Genomic DNA, 18749 nt, shown 5'->3' with positions numbered 1-18749 from the left:
GCTCCAGAGGATGATATGGGGCCAAGTAATAGGGGAACCAGTTTTAGGTTACCACCATCCCAATTTTTTCCAGTGAGCAGTCGAGTCTGTCCTGGACTCCCCTTCTACACACGCAACACAACATTAGTAAGGAAGGGGGGCACTGTCCTGTCTGCATTTCCTAGCAATCACAATAGCGGACAGGTCATTGTACCTCTAGAATGTACACCCTGAAATACTCTGTGCTGCAGTAATTAATTCAGTAACTCACAAAGAGTGAGTGGAATCGTAGGCAATAGAAACACAAAATATAGAAAAAATGGACTGAATACCGAGGTAATCGGTCAGTATAGAAGATCAAGTATGCCCATAACCTTAGGGGTGCAGAACTATAGCAGTAAGCAACCAAGGGGTGTGTGGCAGGAGAGCGCCCCTTGCGTTGTGTTGAGGACCTCCCTCCACAGCATGAAGATGGTAAAGGAGGGTCATACCAGATACTTACAGTCAGTGTTTCCCAGTGTGTGGTGCCATGGAAAGATGTGAAGGTCATCCCCGCGGCCCTGCGATTCTGAAACATAAAAATGTCTAAAATTATCGTTAGGGTATGTTCACACGGCCTATTTACGGACGTAAATCGGGCGTTTTTGCCCCGAATTACGCCCGAAAATAGCGCCTCAATAGCGCTGACAAACATCTGCCCATTGAAAGCAATGGGCAGACGTTTGTCTGTTCACACGAGGCGTATATTTACGCGCCGCTGTCAAATGACGGCGCGTAAATAGACGCCCGCGTAGAAGAAGTGACCTGTCACTTCTTTGGCCGTAATTGGAGCCGCTATTCATTGACTCCAATGAATAGCAGCGCTAATTACGGCCGTAATTGACGCGGCATTCAAGCGCCTGCACATGCCGGTACGGCTGAAATTACGGGGATGTTTTCAGGCTGAAACATCCCCGTAATTTCAGCCGTTACGGACCCCCGCCGTGTGAACATACCCTTAGGGTATGTTCACACGGCCAAATTTCAGACGTATACGAGGCGTATTATGCCTCGTTTTACGTCTGAAAATAGGGCTGCAATACGTCGGCAAACATCTGCCCATTCATTTGAATGGGTTTGCCGACGTACTGTGCAGACGACCTGTTATTTACGAGTCGTCGTTTGACAGCTGTCAAACGACGACCCGTAAATTCACTGCCTCGGCAAAGAAGTGCAGGGCACTTCTTTCAGACGTTTTTGGAGCTGTTTTCTCATAGACTCCAATGAAAACAGCTCCAAAAACGAGTTGGTAAAAAAATGAGTTGGTAAAAATGCGAGTTGGTAAAAAACGTCTGAAAAGCAGGGTCTGTTTTCCCCTGAAAACAGCTCTGGATTTTCAGACGTTTTGGTTGACTACGTGTGAACATACCCTTAGACTTCATTGTTATCTACATCGAAAAAACCAAGTTGTCACAACGTAACCGAAGGTACCTAAAACGTCTCACTGCTCCGTACATGGTGTCTTTGTGGCGATCATTCGGTTTTGCTGTGAGGGTATGTTCACACGCTGAGAGGCAGTTACGTGTGAAAAGACAGACTGTTAACAGCTGCCTCGTTTCACACGTAAAAGCTCCTCCTCGTAATTTACGAGGCGTCTGAGACGCTCGTAAACCTTGAGCCGTGCTTCATTGATTTCAATGAAGAACGGCTCAAATTACGTGGCAAAGAAGTGCCCTGCACTTCTTTGCCGAGGCAGTATATTTACGGGTCGTCGTTTGACAGCTGTCAAACGACGACTCGTAAATAACAGGTCGTCTGCACAGTACGTCGGCAAACCCATTCAAATGAATGGGCAGATGTTTGCCGACGTATTGTAGCCCTATTTTCAGACGTAAAACGAGGCATAATACACCTCGTATACGTCTGAAATTTGGCCGTGTGAACATACCCTGAGTCTCTGCTGCGCCATAGTGCGAGTGTGGCGTTACAGTCTATCAGAGCCCTGACTTCCGCGTGCCCCCCCCCCCCACGTACTCCCTAAAATATGACTTTTATGCCTCATTCTACCTCGCACACGTCAGCCGGTTGTAGGAGACATCTGTCGTATGAGTTTTGTCCTCAGCATCATTGTACAGAAGATTTGTAGGAGATGGCGCTCAGGATGTTCCTCCCTCGGATCCATTTTCCAGAGTAAATCCATCAAGCGGACAATCATCATTTCTCCTAATGCAGTGAGTGCAGGAAGCCGCAGATTACGCCACAAAAGTCCTTACACAATGGGAAAGAGCAGAGGCCCAGCAGACTCACAATTACGTAAAATGTTCAATTAACCTTTTATAGCTTCTGCGCCAATCCTGAACCGGACTCCACCCTGCGTACAGGGCTGATACATACTGCCGTATTAGATGGGGGTTGTACGGACCTGCAAGAGGGCACCTATAAACAACAACTTCGGGTCTGAGATTTCATATGTAACCCATGAGAACATTGAGGCATGTTCCAGCACCTGCTGTATCATGGATGTATTCTCCCCCTACCCAGTCAGGTAAGGCTGGTACTCCGCCATGTCTGAGATGATCAGAAATTCTAAACTATTGGAAATTCCTACATAAACTGCATACATTTTAGCACCCGGCGTCGAAACAGGTGCTGGAGATCTGCCATAGGTGCCAGTTCCAGATTATCAAGTCATTATCCTGCTAATCCAGCATAAGACTATTTGTTACATGTGGAGACCATATTTTATTATAGTAGATTAACCATCAATACTCTATATATAGTCTGGGAATGTTACCATCAGCCGGGATCTCAAAATATGCGTAATACTGTACGTTTATCTTACAAATGGGGACATTATGTAGCAAATATAACATTTAAAGGGCAGGATTTTTTATAACCGAAAAAAAGGCGAAATAGTTCTTACAATGCTGGATAAACAGTCCGCAGGACATCGGAACAAACAAAGCTTAGTCGCTCAAGTAATATGAATACCATAGATTAAGGATGGGCAACCTCTAGTACTGCAGCTGGCGTGACTAGGGGAACATCACGGAAAACAGGGGTCAGCTACATCATGAAGGCCATAGGTCGCCCATCCCAGTCATATACAATTCACAGAGCAGTGTGGTCAGTTTATTTTTGTTTTAGTAGAGAATAAAAAATTAAAAAAGATAATAAATCATCTTTAAAGGGGAAATAATCAAAAACATTTTGCCTCTCGATTGAAATGAGAGGAAAAAAAAAAATTCTGAGTAACAATGTATCAAAGAGAACCTTTCACCTCTCCTGACACGTCCGTTTTAGTAAATTCTTGTATTCCCCCTGAAATAAAAATTCTGGAACATGTTTTCTTGGAATTCTGCATTGTGCCGTTCCTCTGATATACCTCCTAGAAATGTATGAATAAATAGACTACTGGGGGTTACCATTCCTCTGGTCAAAAGGGGCATGTCACTATAGGTCACATAGTCAGCACGGATTGGACAACATCAGTCTGTGTAGTGACACACCCCCAACTGGTAACACCCAGTCGTCAATGCAATCATACATTTCTAGGGGGAATAACAGAGTAACGGCACAACGCAGAGTTCTAAGAAAAGAAGCTCCAGAATTCTTATTTCATGAAGAATACAATAGTTTATTAAAAATAGACATATCAGGAGAGATGACCGGTCCTTCTTCGTTTACCATATGCCACGCCCATTTATGCCACGCCCCCAACCTAAGGCATTTCAAATCACAAATAGTGCATAGACCCCTAAACAAATAGACACCAGCTTAGACCATCTAAACTTTTGGTCTGTGTGGGAGCAGCGCATGCTTCTGAGAATGGAACGGCTTCCATTCGCATGCTCTATGGGGTTGTATGTGCCGTATTCCATCTCTGTACGTGTCATTAATCGACACATACCGAGATGAAAAAAAAAATGGCAGCCCCCATGGAGAAGTAAAAGTTTGAACACCGTAAAAATTAGAACGTGACAACACTAATACATTTTTGGTTTAGATTTTATTAAAAGCAATATAATATAAAAAAAATAAATAAATCATGACACCTTCCCTTTAAATACAAAACCTACACTAGACTTTGTAGATACTCACCTCTCCTTATACCTGCAGACCACATCTGGGAGTTTAGAGGACTACAGGAACAAGAAGTATTTAATCAGGACGCGGGGTCTATGAGACGTGCTCCTCCGGGAGTCATGTAGGTCTCCCCTGTATCTGGGAGCGTTGAAGTATGAGATTTGGGGTAGGTGGATGGGCAAGGAGGAGGGGGGCAGACAACTCCCATCCTCACGACCCCATACACTTAAAATTGGATGGGGGAGCTGTGATCTGCAACAGCGTTGTAGAAGCTGAAGAATGTTTTAGGCTGGAGACGCACAGTTTTTGATGCAGATTTTTGAGCCATAGTCAGAAATGGATTAAAAAAGAAAGGGAAATATGAAGTCAAAAAGTAAACGTATTCTTCCTCCTGGATCCACTTCTGGCTACGGATAAAAAAAAAAAACTGTATTAATAAGTCTGATCCAAAATCTGCAGCAAAAACTCGATGTGTTTTTCCAGCCTTAAAAGTAAAAATTCAAAAAGGCCAAAAAAAATAAATCCAAACAACTCCATCGTTTGCCAGAAAAGGAAGCTGTCAAAATTCTGCCTGTAGAATGGAAAGTATTTGTAGGCTGAAGGCGCAGCGTAATTTAATGAGTCACTCAGTTCTGGATTTTTGCGTGTTTATTTTTGTTAAAGCCATATAATTAGCGGGCAGCTTCCAAATAGGATAAAATGACATTTAGATGAAGTACGGATTACTTTGAGGGAAAATATTCCACTGCATGCGAAACAAATACATGTACAGACTTCTCATTTGCTTTGCAGACGATTTAGGGAATAGCAGATTTCCCCAAAAATTATGAAAAAGTTGCAATTTCAAAACCTTCCTAGAGTGGTCTTCTGTCAAGTAAGAAAACCAATATGGTTGCTAACAAAAAAAAACACTTCTATATAACACGCAAATGTTCTGAAAATTCATTAACATTTTAAGGGATTGTAGAAGTATAGGAAAACATAACTGCTTTCTTCCAGAAACAGCGCCACTCTTGCCCATAGGCTGCGTTTAGTATTGCAGCTTGGATTTGGCATACTGGTCAGTTTTCTAGAAGTGGATCAGTGTGATTTAGAAAAGTAATGTATTAAGTCAGTGATCCCCCAACCACCGGGCCACAGGCTAATACCGGGTCGTAGATGATGGTACCGGGCCATGGTATCTGTTCCGGCGGCCACAGGGAATTCCGGGTGAAAAACCGTACCAAATTCCAGCGGAACTGACAGATTCAGACCATAGTGAACGATACGACTGCTCTATATACAGGATACAAAGCAGCTGTATCTCAAAAAGTACAATTTTTTTTTTTTTTATAAAACTTATTTAGGAAGTTGCACCAATCACACTGATGCACAATTTTATTTAACCCCCCCCCCCCTCCCCCATGTCTGAAGCTGTATGTAGCATACCATAGTTGCATACCAAACACAGCCCTTGGGCAAGCGTGGCGCTATTTATGAAACAATGCAGCCATTTTTTAAAAAAAATTAAATTCTCTTATAAAAATAAAAACACAGCAGACATTTAAATAAAATGTAATCTTTTATTTAAAATAAAAAGCATTTATACATAGTTTTAAATCATAATATAGCATGTCTGAACACAATACTTTCACTATGTAGTATGTCGGAGGCGTCTCATGCAGCACTTCGCACTGGACAATGGCAAAAGAACGCGAAAAAAAAAATCCAAAAACAAAGAAAAAACGGAGGTGCCCAGAGGTCAGATGTCTGGAGCTTTATACATGGGAAAAATATCTACGGATAAAATGGAAATTTTCCACCATGTTCTCAAAAATGTCCAGGAAATGTATGATGCAACCTCAAAAGATCTGCGACAACTTGCACCAATCAAATTAGGAAATAAAATGCTGAAAACAATATTAAATATTGGATTATTAGTTTGTATTCCCCAAGAGGTCAAACATTATATGGATACTATATTTCTGAAGAGAAGAGGATGTTACTTCTCTTCAGAGCGCCCAGCTAGTGAAAGTATTAAAAACGCCCCGATGTACGCACATAATACACGCCCACTTGGACTTTTAAACACACCCACTTGGACTTTTGCAAGCCTCATTTGCATAACTACAAAAATGGTCATAACTTGGCCAAAAATGCTCGTTTTTTTAAAAATAAAAACGTTACTGTAATCTACATTGCAGCGCCGATCTGCTGCAATAGCAGATAGGGGTTGCAAAATCTGGTGACAGAGCCTCTTTAAGGACATATTTATCAAAACTATCCGCTATGGGCAACAAGGCCAGCTTTTCTGTCAACCAGAAATAAAACCTGAGCTCTGAATGGTTGCAAGAAGGCCAATTTGACAGTTTTGATAAATGAGGCCCGATAAGGTTAGTGTTATTTTTAGTCAAAAAGGAAAGTTCTGCAGAAAGATTTACATTTTTAATCAGAGTACAAAAACTTTAGCACCAAAGCAGTTGGAGTTATATATATATATATTAGTTAGAGTGTGTATATATATATATATATATATATATATATATATATATACATATACATACATATACACATACATACACACAGCAGTTATATATATATATATATATATATATATATATCTCTAATTATTATATATATTTTTAATATTTAACGCCCGATTACTATTTCTAGTGGTATATTTTTTTCATCCAAAAAATAAAATAAATCAAGACCTTTGACACCCCCCTCCGATTTTACTGGGATCATCTATACTTCAGTGATAAAGAAGAACATAAGGTTGCAGTGAAATATATTTAATACTAAAATAACAATAAGTAATACATTCATAAATGCGGATTACTGTAACTAAAGAAAAAAAAACAAAAACACAAAAAAGTAAATACACAACAAAACGACACAAAAGAAAAAAAAACAAAAACACAATAAAAATAAATGTGAGCGAGTAACTGAAAAAAAATAAACACTGTACAATTTTATAAAATTTGTGTTTTTACATAAGTTACACAAAAAAAAATAATGTATACTTCATTCGACCTTTACTTCATGTAGTCATGAAACGTTGCATATCTGACGAGGGTACGCTGGTGAACACTACATTTAGGTTTAATACTATATGGTGTAGACTGTAAGAGAGCTAGAGGAAATATACAGGGAATTGTAACTGTACTATAAGTACCCGCGGCCCGTAGACAGTGGAGGCAGCCAATAAACCAATATAAAACGTCACAAAAACAATTTCGAGGTAAGGTGTGGGCATCCATTTAGTCGACAAAACGCCATCTATTGCCTCGTTGATAACTTTAGTTCTTAGTGAATTGATAACCTGAATTTTTGGGGCCCTAGCATGGGCCACAAAACGGCTGCCGGCTCTCGGGTAGGCTCCAGGCACCCCTGTAATATCAGCATTTCCTTAAAAGGCCACAGTGTTCTTGAAAACGCAAAAAAATTAATCAGGATTGACCTAATACGTCAAAAAATGACAAGCTAAAAAAGTTTCAACATAAGGGTCGATAAAAACCCACAAGGCGAACTTTTTAGGAACCAAAATATAAAAATACATGCAGTACACCTGATTATTTTTTTTTTTTTATAAAGTCTAAGCCCTTGATAGTCGTATAGTTAATGGCTTTATATTCTTGCATTTTCTTCATCCCCTCCGCATCTCAAACCACTGGCGGAAACGCGAGGGCGTAAAAAAAATAAAAAATAAGGTTCTTGATTTCCAATTTTTTTTTCCCCGGACAGCAGGCAGTACTTGCTACATATTGGAGTATGGAAGTGCTTTGGTTAGTGTCCACAGCTTGTTAAATGCAGAACTTTCATAGGATGAATACATTTCAAGCTTATGTTTATTTAATGTTTTTTTTTTCTTAAGCAGCAAAAAGAAAATAAAAGATAAAAAAAAAAAAAAAAAAAAAAAAAAAAAGCTCTGGTACATCTGGGAGGAAAGGTGGGCGAGCGCACAAGTCTCACACCCATCCGCTCGTGAGTTTGAAGAACATCTCTTCATCGAGACTTTCGTTCTGGTCCTTGGCCCGCGTGGACAGGAAGATATATCCCCCGATAAACTCGTGAACTACTTTGCAATCCACTTCTGCGCATATGAAGGAGAGTCTCATCTCATCTGCAAACTCCACCGATACCTATGGGGTACACAGAAAGCTTCCATTACTGGCTGTCTGGTTTCCTGGGGATTTCCAAAAAGAATTTCAAAAAGGAAAGAAAGAAACCCCCTACCCCGGCCTCTGAGATATTCTGAAGTGTAGCGTTTCATGCCCTTATACGGCTACCACCCCTTCCAGCCTGTTCTTTTAATTCCCTTTCAGATCGACCACCTACTGTCTCCAGAACCGGTAGACACACATGCCTACTTGTATACAGGCGGTGAACCCGATTCCTGCCATGGTCCAGGTCAGCCAATAAGAATTGGCGCACTAAAAGTCTTCTTCTCCCCACATTATAGAAAGACATTTTTATTTTATCCTGGGGCAACCCCTTTAATTAAATGAAAGCCTTGAAGCTTTCAGCTTCTTTACTACAGAGTCCCCATGACAACACTTCCTTTTCAGTACAGTAATGTCATAGTGAATTTATATAGAACCAAATCCAGATCAATATCCACATCGTGCTAGCCAGCCTCAATGGTAGTAGTTCATATATAGACTATGTGGGTGGGGATTTGGATCTACACAATGTCCTTATTGAACTCCCACTGTGCGGGACATGAAGTGTTGTCATGGGAACCCTGGAGTAGAGGGTTTACATGCTTTTTAATAGTAACTTCAAGGCTGGGTAGTGGTCACCATTTGCACATCGGGCACAATAATTTCTAGAGGATGTCGCCCATGGCGGGAGAGTGGTGGAGTGATACAGCTGGCAGGGTTACAGTCAAAAAATTCTTCCCCGCCTTTCCCATGGTACCGTATTGGCGGTCCATTTTATAAGCCAAATTCAATTCCTAAAATGCCCACCTTGACTTTGCCCCTTAAAAAGACTGGCCCTAATCTCCCATATACGTTACGGATGTCTCACCATCTTGATTTCCCAGTTGACGTTCCACTGCTTCATGTTGCTAAACCTCCACGTTTTGATGGCATCTCCAGTGTTGGCGTCCATCCTGATGAGCCGATTATAGGCAATGCCAATCAGCTCTTCCTTCTTCCCACCCTGGAACCTGCTCAAGACAAAAATGTGCATTAGTATAGAAGATATCTTCAACAATTATAAGGGGGGGGGGGGTTCCACTTTATACTTTTCTTCCATTGTTATACAAAACTTGGTGAAGGTGCAACATCTCCCATAATGAAACACCACAACCCAGTCATCACTTACACCTACCTGGCAAGAAAATGGGTAATGCCAAATTCTGGTAACGACTGCCACGCTTGAATGAATCGCATCTTGGCTTCTATTAGACTCATCTGAGCCACGTTCTGATGCGCTTCCAGGATACGGGCCGTAATCTGAACAAAAAATAAAGAACCGTTAGACCAAAGAGCAACTCCATCTAAAATTAATTCTCACATCCAGAGATAGAATATAAAATTATATGTTTATTTGTATATACGATCAGATCCCTCCATACTCCCCCTCTCCCTCCCCCTCTCTCTAGGCTCCCCCCACTCTCCCTAGCCTTCCCCCTTCTCCCCCTCCCCTCCCTAGGCCCACTCCCTCTCTCTAGCCCCCCTCCCCTCCCTAGGCCCACTCCCTCTCTCTAGCCCCCCTCCCCTCCCTAGGCCCATTCCCTCTGGCCACCCTCTCCCGGTAGCCCTCCCCACGCTCTCCCGGTAGCCCTCCCCACGCTCTCCCGGTAGCCCTGCCCCTCCCTATCCATTTCAGTGGGTGAGGTCTTTGGACGGTCAGTGAAATCATGCCCAACTCATTCAGTAAATTAGTTGCGAAAAGTAATTGGAACTGTAAAAGATCAGAGTCATTTCCATCAGGAGAAAAGCTTCGTAAGCAAAATGATAATTGCAAACAGGAAAAAAAAAAAGTTGTATCGATGCAGAAAAATCAATTCTTGCAGCCCCCACGTTGACTCCTCTTATATACCGGACTCTGCGGAGGCCTCCACTATTCTGGTTACATTGTATCAATGACTTGTAATTTTGGATCTAGAAGTGTATCCTGCTGCCCTATTATAGACAAGTCAGTACAAGGTATAGTAGAGATTTACAGGCTGCGGCTCTCCTGCTATTGTGGAACTATAAGTCCCAGCAGGCAGGCTGTCATGGCTTGCTGAACATGTAGTTTCACAACATAGGGAAATCGAAGACATAACTTGAAGCTTCTGGGCCACAATGCAAAAACTAACAGGACCCCCCCCCCCTACCATTTATAGTACTTGTGTCTTCTTATGTGCCAGGGGGGTTTTTGTGCCCGCTCGTGAACTTGGGCACAGGTGTGACTACTAACTCAGCACCCCCTATAGCTACACCCCTGAGAAAGATCCAGGTCGTACATGGTTATTAGAATACCTCCTTTGCGCATTCAGTCCTATATGAATGGAAAGTGACCACCATTGTGGGTACCGTGTCTGTGCCAGGCTGCCTTTACACTGAGATACTGTAAAAAGGTATTAGGCCATGGACTAACTTTAGGGACTACAAACTCCCAGCCTTCCAGAGGCTGCTTGATTTACCGCCTATTCTGCATTTTTAGCAGTCCTGCCCCTCCCCCTCACCATGGCGGTAAAAGACTTGTGCATACGACTAATAAGCGCATTCCAATCACATAAATGGTTCATTACATCCTTCCTTTTACTAGCAGAGGACAGGCATTCCAGCAATAACCGGCTCGCTTGTGAACCACCAACCATCATGTGACGCTCGGGACTGTAACATAGCGATTGACCGTAGTAGAGATACTAATACAAAACTAAAAAGCCCATACGGTAATATTATAAGATATTAAACCGATATCCCATGTGATATAACGAAGTGCAACATGAAAGTGCAGTCTCACCCTGGAGTTAATGTTAAGACAATTGCAAAAATAACAATTCCCTTATAGGATTAGATGAGTGTATATTACATGCCTACAAGGGGACATTTACATTTCCTACGTCTACGCCAGTCACTATGGGAAAAGGTAAATCAATATGAATCGTGCTGCAAGAAAACCACAGTGAATTTCAGTTTCTTTCACGAGTCTTACATGAAATGTGAGATAATTTGCTAAAACTTATGTAATTACCTTTTAAAGGGGTTATGTGGGGGACCAAAAACTATTAGCAGTGTAGTCTCTGCAGTACGTGATACACTCGCTAATACACATTCCGGTCCCCGTCACGTTGATTGACATTTTCATGGATTTTTATAGCGCTGCCGGGGGACCGGTAGTCTAGTTGCACAGTCTCCTCTTGGATGACGATACGACTTTTCGTCATGTGGCTGACCCCACTGTACTACTGCTTATACATGGAATACAGCGGGGCCGGTCACATGACGAAAAGTCATATAGTCATGAAAGAAGGCGGTGCAACAAGACTTCAAGTGAAAGCTGAGAGTTATACATGGGCGAGGGGAAGTTCCTTCAGTGGTGGAGGATGCGGGCACAACCATAATGTTAAATAGGAGAATACCTTCATTCTGTCATTTCACAGTCCCATGTCAAAGTATCGAGTCTGATATTAGTGAGCAAAGCATGTAACAACGATTTACCATTGTGGTCATTAAATCTCCCCAAGTACGAATCATGTACTCGATACTATATAATAATTGACTATCAGGAATGCTTAAAGGAAAAAAAAAAAAGAAGAAAAAACGTTCCCATTTCTATGTAAATTTCCATAGTGAAATGTTGTGGAAAGGGCAGTTATTAATTTTAGGAAAAATTTTCAATTCAACGTTTCAACATTATTAACGAATGTGTTAAATCTCTCATTGCGGAGAAGCCGGCTGACATTTGTATCTGAATTCCACACATTCCCCTGGCATCGCACATCCTGCTTTATACTGCAGCCCGGTGTCATGAGATTCTGTGGGACACAAACATCTTAACTGACCTCTGGGACCATAAGCAAGAGACGCTTCCCGGATGTAGCAGCCATGTCATCATTAACCCTTTGTACAACCACTGAAAGAATTCAGCAGCTACAAAACAGCAGTTTGACAAGTGATTGATGAATGCTCAGAGCCTCGTGCCCAAAGCAAGGCAAGACAGCGGTGTTCAAAACGCGAAACGTCTCCATTACCTGCTTATTCTTGTACTTCTTCAAATACCGGGGCGAAACAACACATTCTGGGTTGATATCAGAGTTGACCTGGTCTGGAATGAACTGTGGGTCAGGGTTCAAATGCTGCATCTTCAGGAAAGATAAGATGTTCTGGACTTCTAGGTTGTAAGAACTGTCTGCCATGGTCTTGCCCTTGGATGCCAATCTACATGCAGCCATCCAGTGGGCATATTGCTTCTCCTGCAAAGTAAGGGATAGTTAGAGTTTAAATCCAAATAATAAAATGTTTTTGCGCTACTTAAAGGATGCTTCTTAAAGAGGGTATTTGCATTTGGCCACTAGAGGGCATTGTCCTAGGACCAGAGCCTTTAGTGGCAAATTACAACTAGGACGAGTTTGGCAGCCTCCCGACTGGCTAACTGTTGGACCAACCATGACCATGAGGTCCAAGAGTAGACCCAACCACCGGACAGTTGACAAAAGATTGGAGCAGAAAGTAATCCAGATGGTTTGCCTCGCTGGTATCACCAGTAATGCAGCCCACAGGCATGGTGACCCTAATCCTAACCATAGTCTAATTCATCTGTGTGAAAGGAACTAGTTTTGGGACATACATCTAAATTGCTTGACAATACGAAATAAGTCTACCACACTATGCCGTTCAATAATACTCTGGGTGCCAATGTGCCATACAACACCACTCTGGAGGCAGCTCCCGTTATATAATGAAGAGCAGAATGCCTAAATAACATCCATAAACAAATAGGGTGCGCCTAAGGGGTGTGCGTCCTGTGCGGAGCGTCAGCTAAAGAGGCACCACAGATGGATTAGCACCCGAGGCTTGTGACCACCATGGATCTTAATATTATTTGTATGGCAGGATTATTTAGACATTGTGAAGCACTACTATTAGAGGACGATGTATGGAGCGGTTATTGGGTCACTGTATGTTGGTATCTGTTGAGCACTGTACGGTGGTATTTAATTAGGCACTGTGTGGCACTGCTAATGAGGGACTTGGTATGGCAGTACAATATTTTTCAGTATATGATGGTGGCACAGTCTGGCATTGTTAATTAGGAAAATGCATGAAAGTATCACGTGGTCACATATGGCACGGTTACTTGGGCACCCTTTGTACAGCGTGTAATACTGATAATTAGGTACTATATGTTATAGTTATATAAGTATTTCTACTCTATCATATGGGGGGTTAATAGACAGGGCACCATCCAACGTAAGGCCGGCCCTGGACATTGTTATTGTCTATGGACCCCTAGTCTTCATATGATACCGATAATCCGGTACTAGATGGTATAGCCATCTGTAAACTGCATGGAAGTGTCATTTGGCCAACGTATGGCATGGTCATTTAGGCACCATACTGTACGATGCTTAAGACTGGGCACTATATGGCATAGTTACATGTACAACGTATGACAGTACACCATATGGGGTGGTGCCAACAGAAGGTACCACACGGGGCACCATCCAACATAAAGTTGGCCACAGAACCAATTCACAGATGATGTCCCAGAACTAGTGATAATATTCATTCTGCACTTTCCCATCCGTATGCATTGCAATATCTTACGTTTTCACACCGGAGCCAGATCTCGTTCATTCCTTCAGCAACTGGTATGAGGAGCTTAATGATAAACTTCTGGCCAGATATGTTCACATCTGGAGTTACTTCACAGCCTGGAAAACAGGAAAAATTGGTACATTTTATTGCCCCGAGTTCTCACAGAGTACATGCATATTAAAATATCTCTCAGGAATGGAGCATCACATATGCCCTAATAATTATTTGCATCTGGACGATAATTCAGCTGAATTTCATCCCCATATTATCCCATAGTGTTCACAAGAGCGTGAAACGGAAATTACAACTATATTAAAATGCACTGTAGGACATCAGGACATAGTTTAGTGTTGCCCAATTCAAACACTGCTGCAACCCTAGGAAACTCCCAGCCCCCGCACGATGATGCTCCAGTTTCACCTAAAGATAATTTTTGAACAAACCTCATAATATGACCCTAATGGGTTCCTATATCCAGACGAGCCATCAGTCAAGTAACATGACAAAGGGATAGCTTGCAGGATTGATATCAAAGCTCTTCAGGATTATTCACATTTTGTCTCTATATACAGTGTCGACACTATAAAGCACAGAATGCTAACCAAGACCCAACTATCTCTGCAGCACAGGTCCCATAGATCATTCTACATCTCCAGAATATTAGTGTATGTGCACACACACTAATTACGTCCGTAATTGACGGACGTATTTCGGCCGCAAGTCCCGGACCGAACACAGTGCAGGGAGCCGGGCTCCTAGCATCATACTTATGTACGATGCTAGGAGTCCCTGCCTCGCTGCAGGACAACTGTCCCGTACTGAAAACATGATTACACTACGGGACAGTTGTCCTGCAGCGAGGCAGGGACTCCTAGCATCGTACATAAGTATGATGCTAGGAGCCCGGCTCCCTGCACTGTGTTCGGTCCGGGACTTGCAGCCGAAATACGTCCGTCAATTACGGACGTAATTAGTGTGTGTGCACATACCCTTAGAGCGTCGCTCCAAACACAACACTGAGAACCAGCATTCCACAAAGCTCAGTCACCGGCTAGAAGAGCAGGACAATGTACCCAAAAAGGTATTCCAGGCGCCATGTGTCATGACTGTGGCCTGACATAATTTGGCAGCCAGCAAAACGGGGGACTGGTCACTGTACAACTCATATTCAGGAGCGATGGGAGTGTAAATTCTTACATTTAAAACCTCGCTGAATTACACAAAGCAGCTCTCCAGCCTCCAACTGAAGATTAAAACCAACAACTAAAAAAAGCATGCTGAAGAAACAAATGCCACATTGTAAAGCATGGTGGAATCATCACTAACTGATATAACTACTATAATACTGCACCTATAAACAAGAATATAACTACTATAATACTGCACCTATAAACAAGAATATAACTACTATAATACTGCTCCCTATATACAAGAATATAACTACTATAATACTACTCTTATATACAAGAATATAACTACTATAATACTGCCTCCTATATACAAGAATATAACTACTATAATACTGCCTCCTATATACAAGAATATAACTACTATAATACTGCCCCCTATATACAAGAATATAACTACTATAATACTGCCTGCTATATACAAGAATATAACTACTATAATACTGCACCTATAAACAAGAATATAACTACTATAATACTGCACCTATAAACAAGAATATAACTACTATAATACTGCTCCCTATATACAAGAATATAACTACTATAATACTGCCTGCTATATACAAGAATATAACTACTATAATACTGCCCCTATGTACAAGAATATAACTACTATAATACTACCCCTATATACAAGAATATAACTACTATAATACTGCCTCTATATACAAGAATATAACTACTATAATACTGCCCCTATATACAAGAATATAACTACTATAATACTGCTCCTATATACAAGAATATTACTACTATAATACTGCCCCTATATACAAGAATATAACTACTATAATACTACCCCTATATACAAGAATATAACTACTATAATACTGCTCCTATATACAAGAATATTACTACTATAATACTGCCCCTATATACAAGAATATAACTACTATAATACTGCCCCCTATATACAAGAATATAACTACTATAATACTACCCCTATATACAAGAATATAACTACTATAATACTGCTCCTATATACAAGAATATTACTACTATAATACTGCCCCTATATACAAGAATATAACTACTATAATACTGCCCCCTATATACAAGAATATAACTACTATAATACTGCCCCCTATATACAAGAATATAACTACTATAATACTGCCCCTATATACAAGAATATAACTACTATAATACTGCTCCTATATACAAGAATATAACTACTATAATACTGCCTCTATATACAAGAATATAACTACTATAATACTGGCCCTATATACAAGAATAAAACTACTATAATACTGCCCCCTATATACAAGAATATAACTACTATAATACTGCTCCTATATACAAGAATATTACTACTATAATACTGCCCCTATATACAAGAATATAACTACTATAATACTGCCCCCTATATACAAGAATATAACTACTATAATACTGCCCCCTATATACAAGAATATAACTACTATAATACTGCCCCTATATACAAGAATATAACTACTATAATACTGCTCCTATATACAAGAATATAACTACTATAATACTGCCTCTATATACAAGAATATAACTACTATAATACTGGCCCTATATACAAGAATAAAACTACTATAATACTGCCCCCTATATACAAGAATATAACTACTATAATACTGCCCCCTATATACAAGAATATAACTACTATAATACTGCCCCTATATACAAGAATATAACTACTATAATACTGCTCCTATATACAAGAATATAACTACTATAATACTGTTCCCTATATACAAGAATATAACTACTATAATACTATACTACTACTCTTCAGTATGAAAGTGAACAGGTAGTATTTATAAATTATTAGATAGTTCTTTCTCCCACCGTTTTTTTTTTTAACTTACCCCTCAGGTTCATTTGGTGGGCGGGGGTGCCATTAGATTCCTCTTTACTCTTGTAGCAACATATAGAAGTGTCTTTGAACGTGCACCAATACTGCTTGTAGCCTTTAAGAGTCAGTTTTTTGGGTCTAAGGAGTCAAGAGAAAAACTAGAATTAACGGTGTCTCATTACAATGCACTTTCCATGTAACATTTCCCTCTTTGCTTATGTCATGGGCATGCAACCATCAGACGATGACCTTCCAGCAGCTGATGGCCCCATTTCTAAGGGACCAGTTTAGCAAGACGTTAGGCGATACAGTCAGATGGTTTTTTTCTTTTTTATACACAGGGCAGATCATGTGACCTTCACACTATAATATAGTAATAGATACATAAAGTAGATTATAAAATTGTAACTAAATGATGCCTATATTCTCTGAATAGAGGGGGCAGAGGAGCTAGGACTGTGCCCAACAAGTTGCCACACTCCCTTCATTTTTCCATTGCTATAAATGGCACCTGTATTCTGCAGTCAGCCACTCTACTTTATCAAAATCTGTTCCTGAGAGATTTGGGTAACCGATGTATAATAAAAAAAGGGGTATTCTAGAATGATTATAATTTTTTTAATACATACTGGGGGTAGTAGTACACCAGTCTAATTATATAGAGTAGTGTAGGGGTATTTCAGGATTATATTTTTTTTACATATAATTTGTAAAAAAAATAAAAATAAAAAAATAGCAAAAAAATAAAAAAACAGGTAAACGCCTTAAATTTTTCAGCAGCAGGAATTTACCAAGCGCATAATTTTTGATAGACGTATATAATTTCAGAAACCCCCCTTTAAGGAAGGCATATAGTAGCTCCAGTTGCAGCAGAATATTGTTACCATGCCGGCCACCGCATTGAAACTGTATCCGCAATTGAATGTTTTTTTGGCAGAATCAGATAATTTTGGGAAAACAATGTGGATTCCATGTACTCTTCAGATTTGTTTGTATTTCTGCAATAAATTAAAAGGAGATCATCCCTCCGCCTTAGCGACCATGTGTTCGGCATGGAAGCCTTTGTTCGGATTCTGCCCAAGCAGCTCTGGAATCCGTCCAAACGTCAATTGGATAAGCAGAGCAAGAGATTGGGAGTTAATGAACATTGTCCTATAAATAGAGCAGCTCCGAGGATCTTTTGGTAGTCATGCCTCTGGAGCGCAACATTTCAGGAGCTGCGAGGGAAGAGCAGATCGAGTTACTGCCACCCCATTTTTTGACAGCTCCGCTATTGTACCTCCCTGTGCCCTAAGGGTCTTTAGTGTCCTGACCTTTAAGAATCACTTGGAACACAAATAGCACTTGGAGAGGTCACGGAGACCAATATCGTGTCATTTGTGACGTGCCAACTGCCTGCGGAACTGGTTTTTATCCGAACACAAACAAGACACGGGCAAAGCACCAATTTCTAGACTTTTACAGAGATACGGCCAGCACAGGTGAAGCTCTTATTTCCCAATTTAAACTTCCTTCCCGCATACTGAGACAATGGAAAATACATCAAGACCACTATAAAGCAAGCTGTAAAACCTTATATTAAAAGACACAAAACTGGTATATCCATTCCAAGGCTTTAAGTCAATGTAGGAATCTAAATAGATGTGAAATTCTGTGACAATTCATTTCTTATTATATCTTTACAGCGGTCGGAGCTCCATTTCTCCTGCATGGAACGCTAAATGATTAAATACTGCCTGCAGCTGCCACTAGGGGGAGCATACCCCGTACTCCTTATACAATGAACTTGATAGTAAAACAATATGCAGTAAGCACCCCCTAGTGGTGACTGCAGACAGCTAGATTTTTATCCTTTACCTATGCCTAGCAGGGAGCTCTGAATCAGAAAAAAAGGAGCTATGACCGTGCTATCATCTCTCTCCTGCATCAGATGTTTTCCCGCCTGGG

General features: G+C 40.8%; 2 protein-coding genes across 6 annotated transcripts in view; both read right to left on the bottom strand.

Annotated features, from left to right (window-relative positions):
* The window catches only part of GNPNAT1 (glucosamine-phosphate N-acetyltransferase 1), a 36481-nt gene extending 34180 nt beyond the window's left edge, over window positions 1-2301 (bottom strand). The window contains exons 1-2 of one of the 3 annotated variants that reach the window (XM_075843553.1): window positions 2026-2301; window positions 482-547 (exon numbers count right to left, since the gene is read on the bottom strand). The gene's annotated coding sequence lies outside the window, so the exon portion shown is untranslated. Of the gene's footprint in view, window positions 1-481; window positions 565-1449; window positions 1642-2025 lie in introns of those variants that run through there. The other 2 variants (XM_075843554.1, XM_075843551.1) reach the window with 2 other exon arrangements.
* A 3291-nt stretch (window positions 2302-5592) lies between these two features.
* FERMT2 (FERM domain containing kindlin 2) overlaps window positions 5593-18749 on the bottom strand; it is a 65297-nt gene continuing 52140 nt past the window's right edge. For all 3 annotated transcript variants that reach the window (XM_075844176.1, XM_075844174.1, XM_075844175.1), the window contains 6 exons: window positions 16816-16940; window positions 13797-13903; window positions 12221-12442; window positions 9364-9488; window positions 9058-9199; window positions 5593-8168 (listed from right to left, as the gene is read on the bottom strand). In XM_075844176.1, coding sequence (XP_075700291.1) covers window positions 7995-8168; window positions 9058-9199; window positions 9364-9488; window positions 12221-12442; window positions 13797-13903; window positions 16816-16940 — 895 coding nt within the window. In that variant the 3' untranslated portion in view covers window positions 5593-7994. The remainder of the gene's footprint in view (window positions 8169-9057; window positions 9200-9363; window positions 9489-12220; window positions 12443-13796; window positions 13904-16815; window positions 16941-18749) is intronic.

The sequence above is a fragment of the Rhinoderma darwinii genome, chromosome 12 (genome assembly GCF_050947455.1).
Source record: "Rhinoderma darwinii isolate aRhiDar2 chromosome 12, aRhiDar2.hap1, whole genome shotgun sequence".
NCBI lineage: Eukaryota > Metazoa > Chordata > Amphibia > Anura > Rhinodermatidae > Rhinoderma > Rhinoderma darwinii.
Note: the sequence above shows the minus strand (reverse complement) of the source record. Positions and strands in the feature narration are given on the sequence as shown.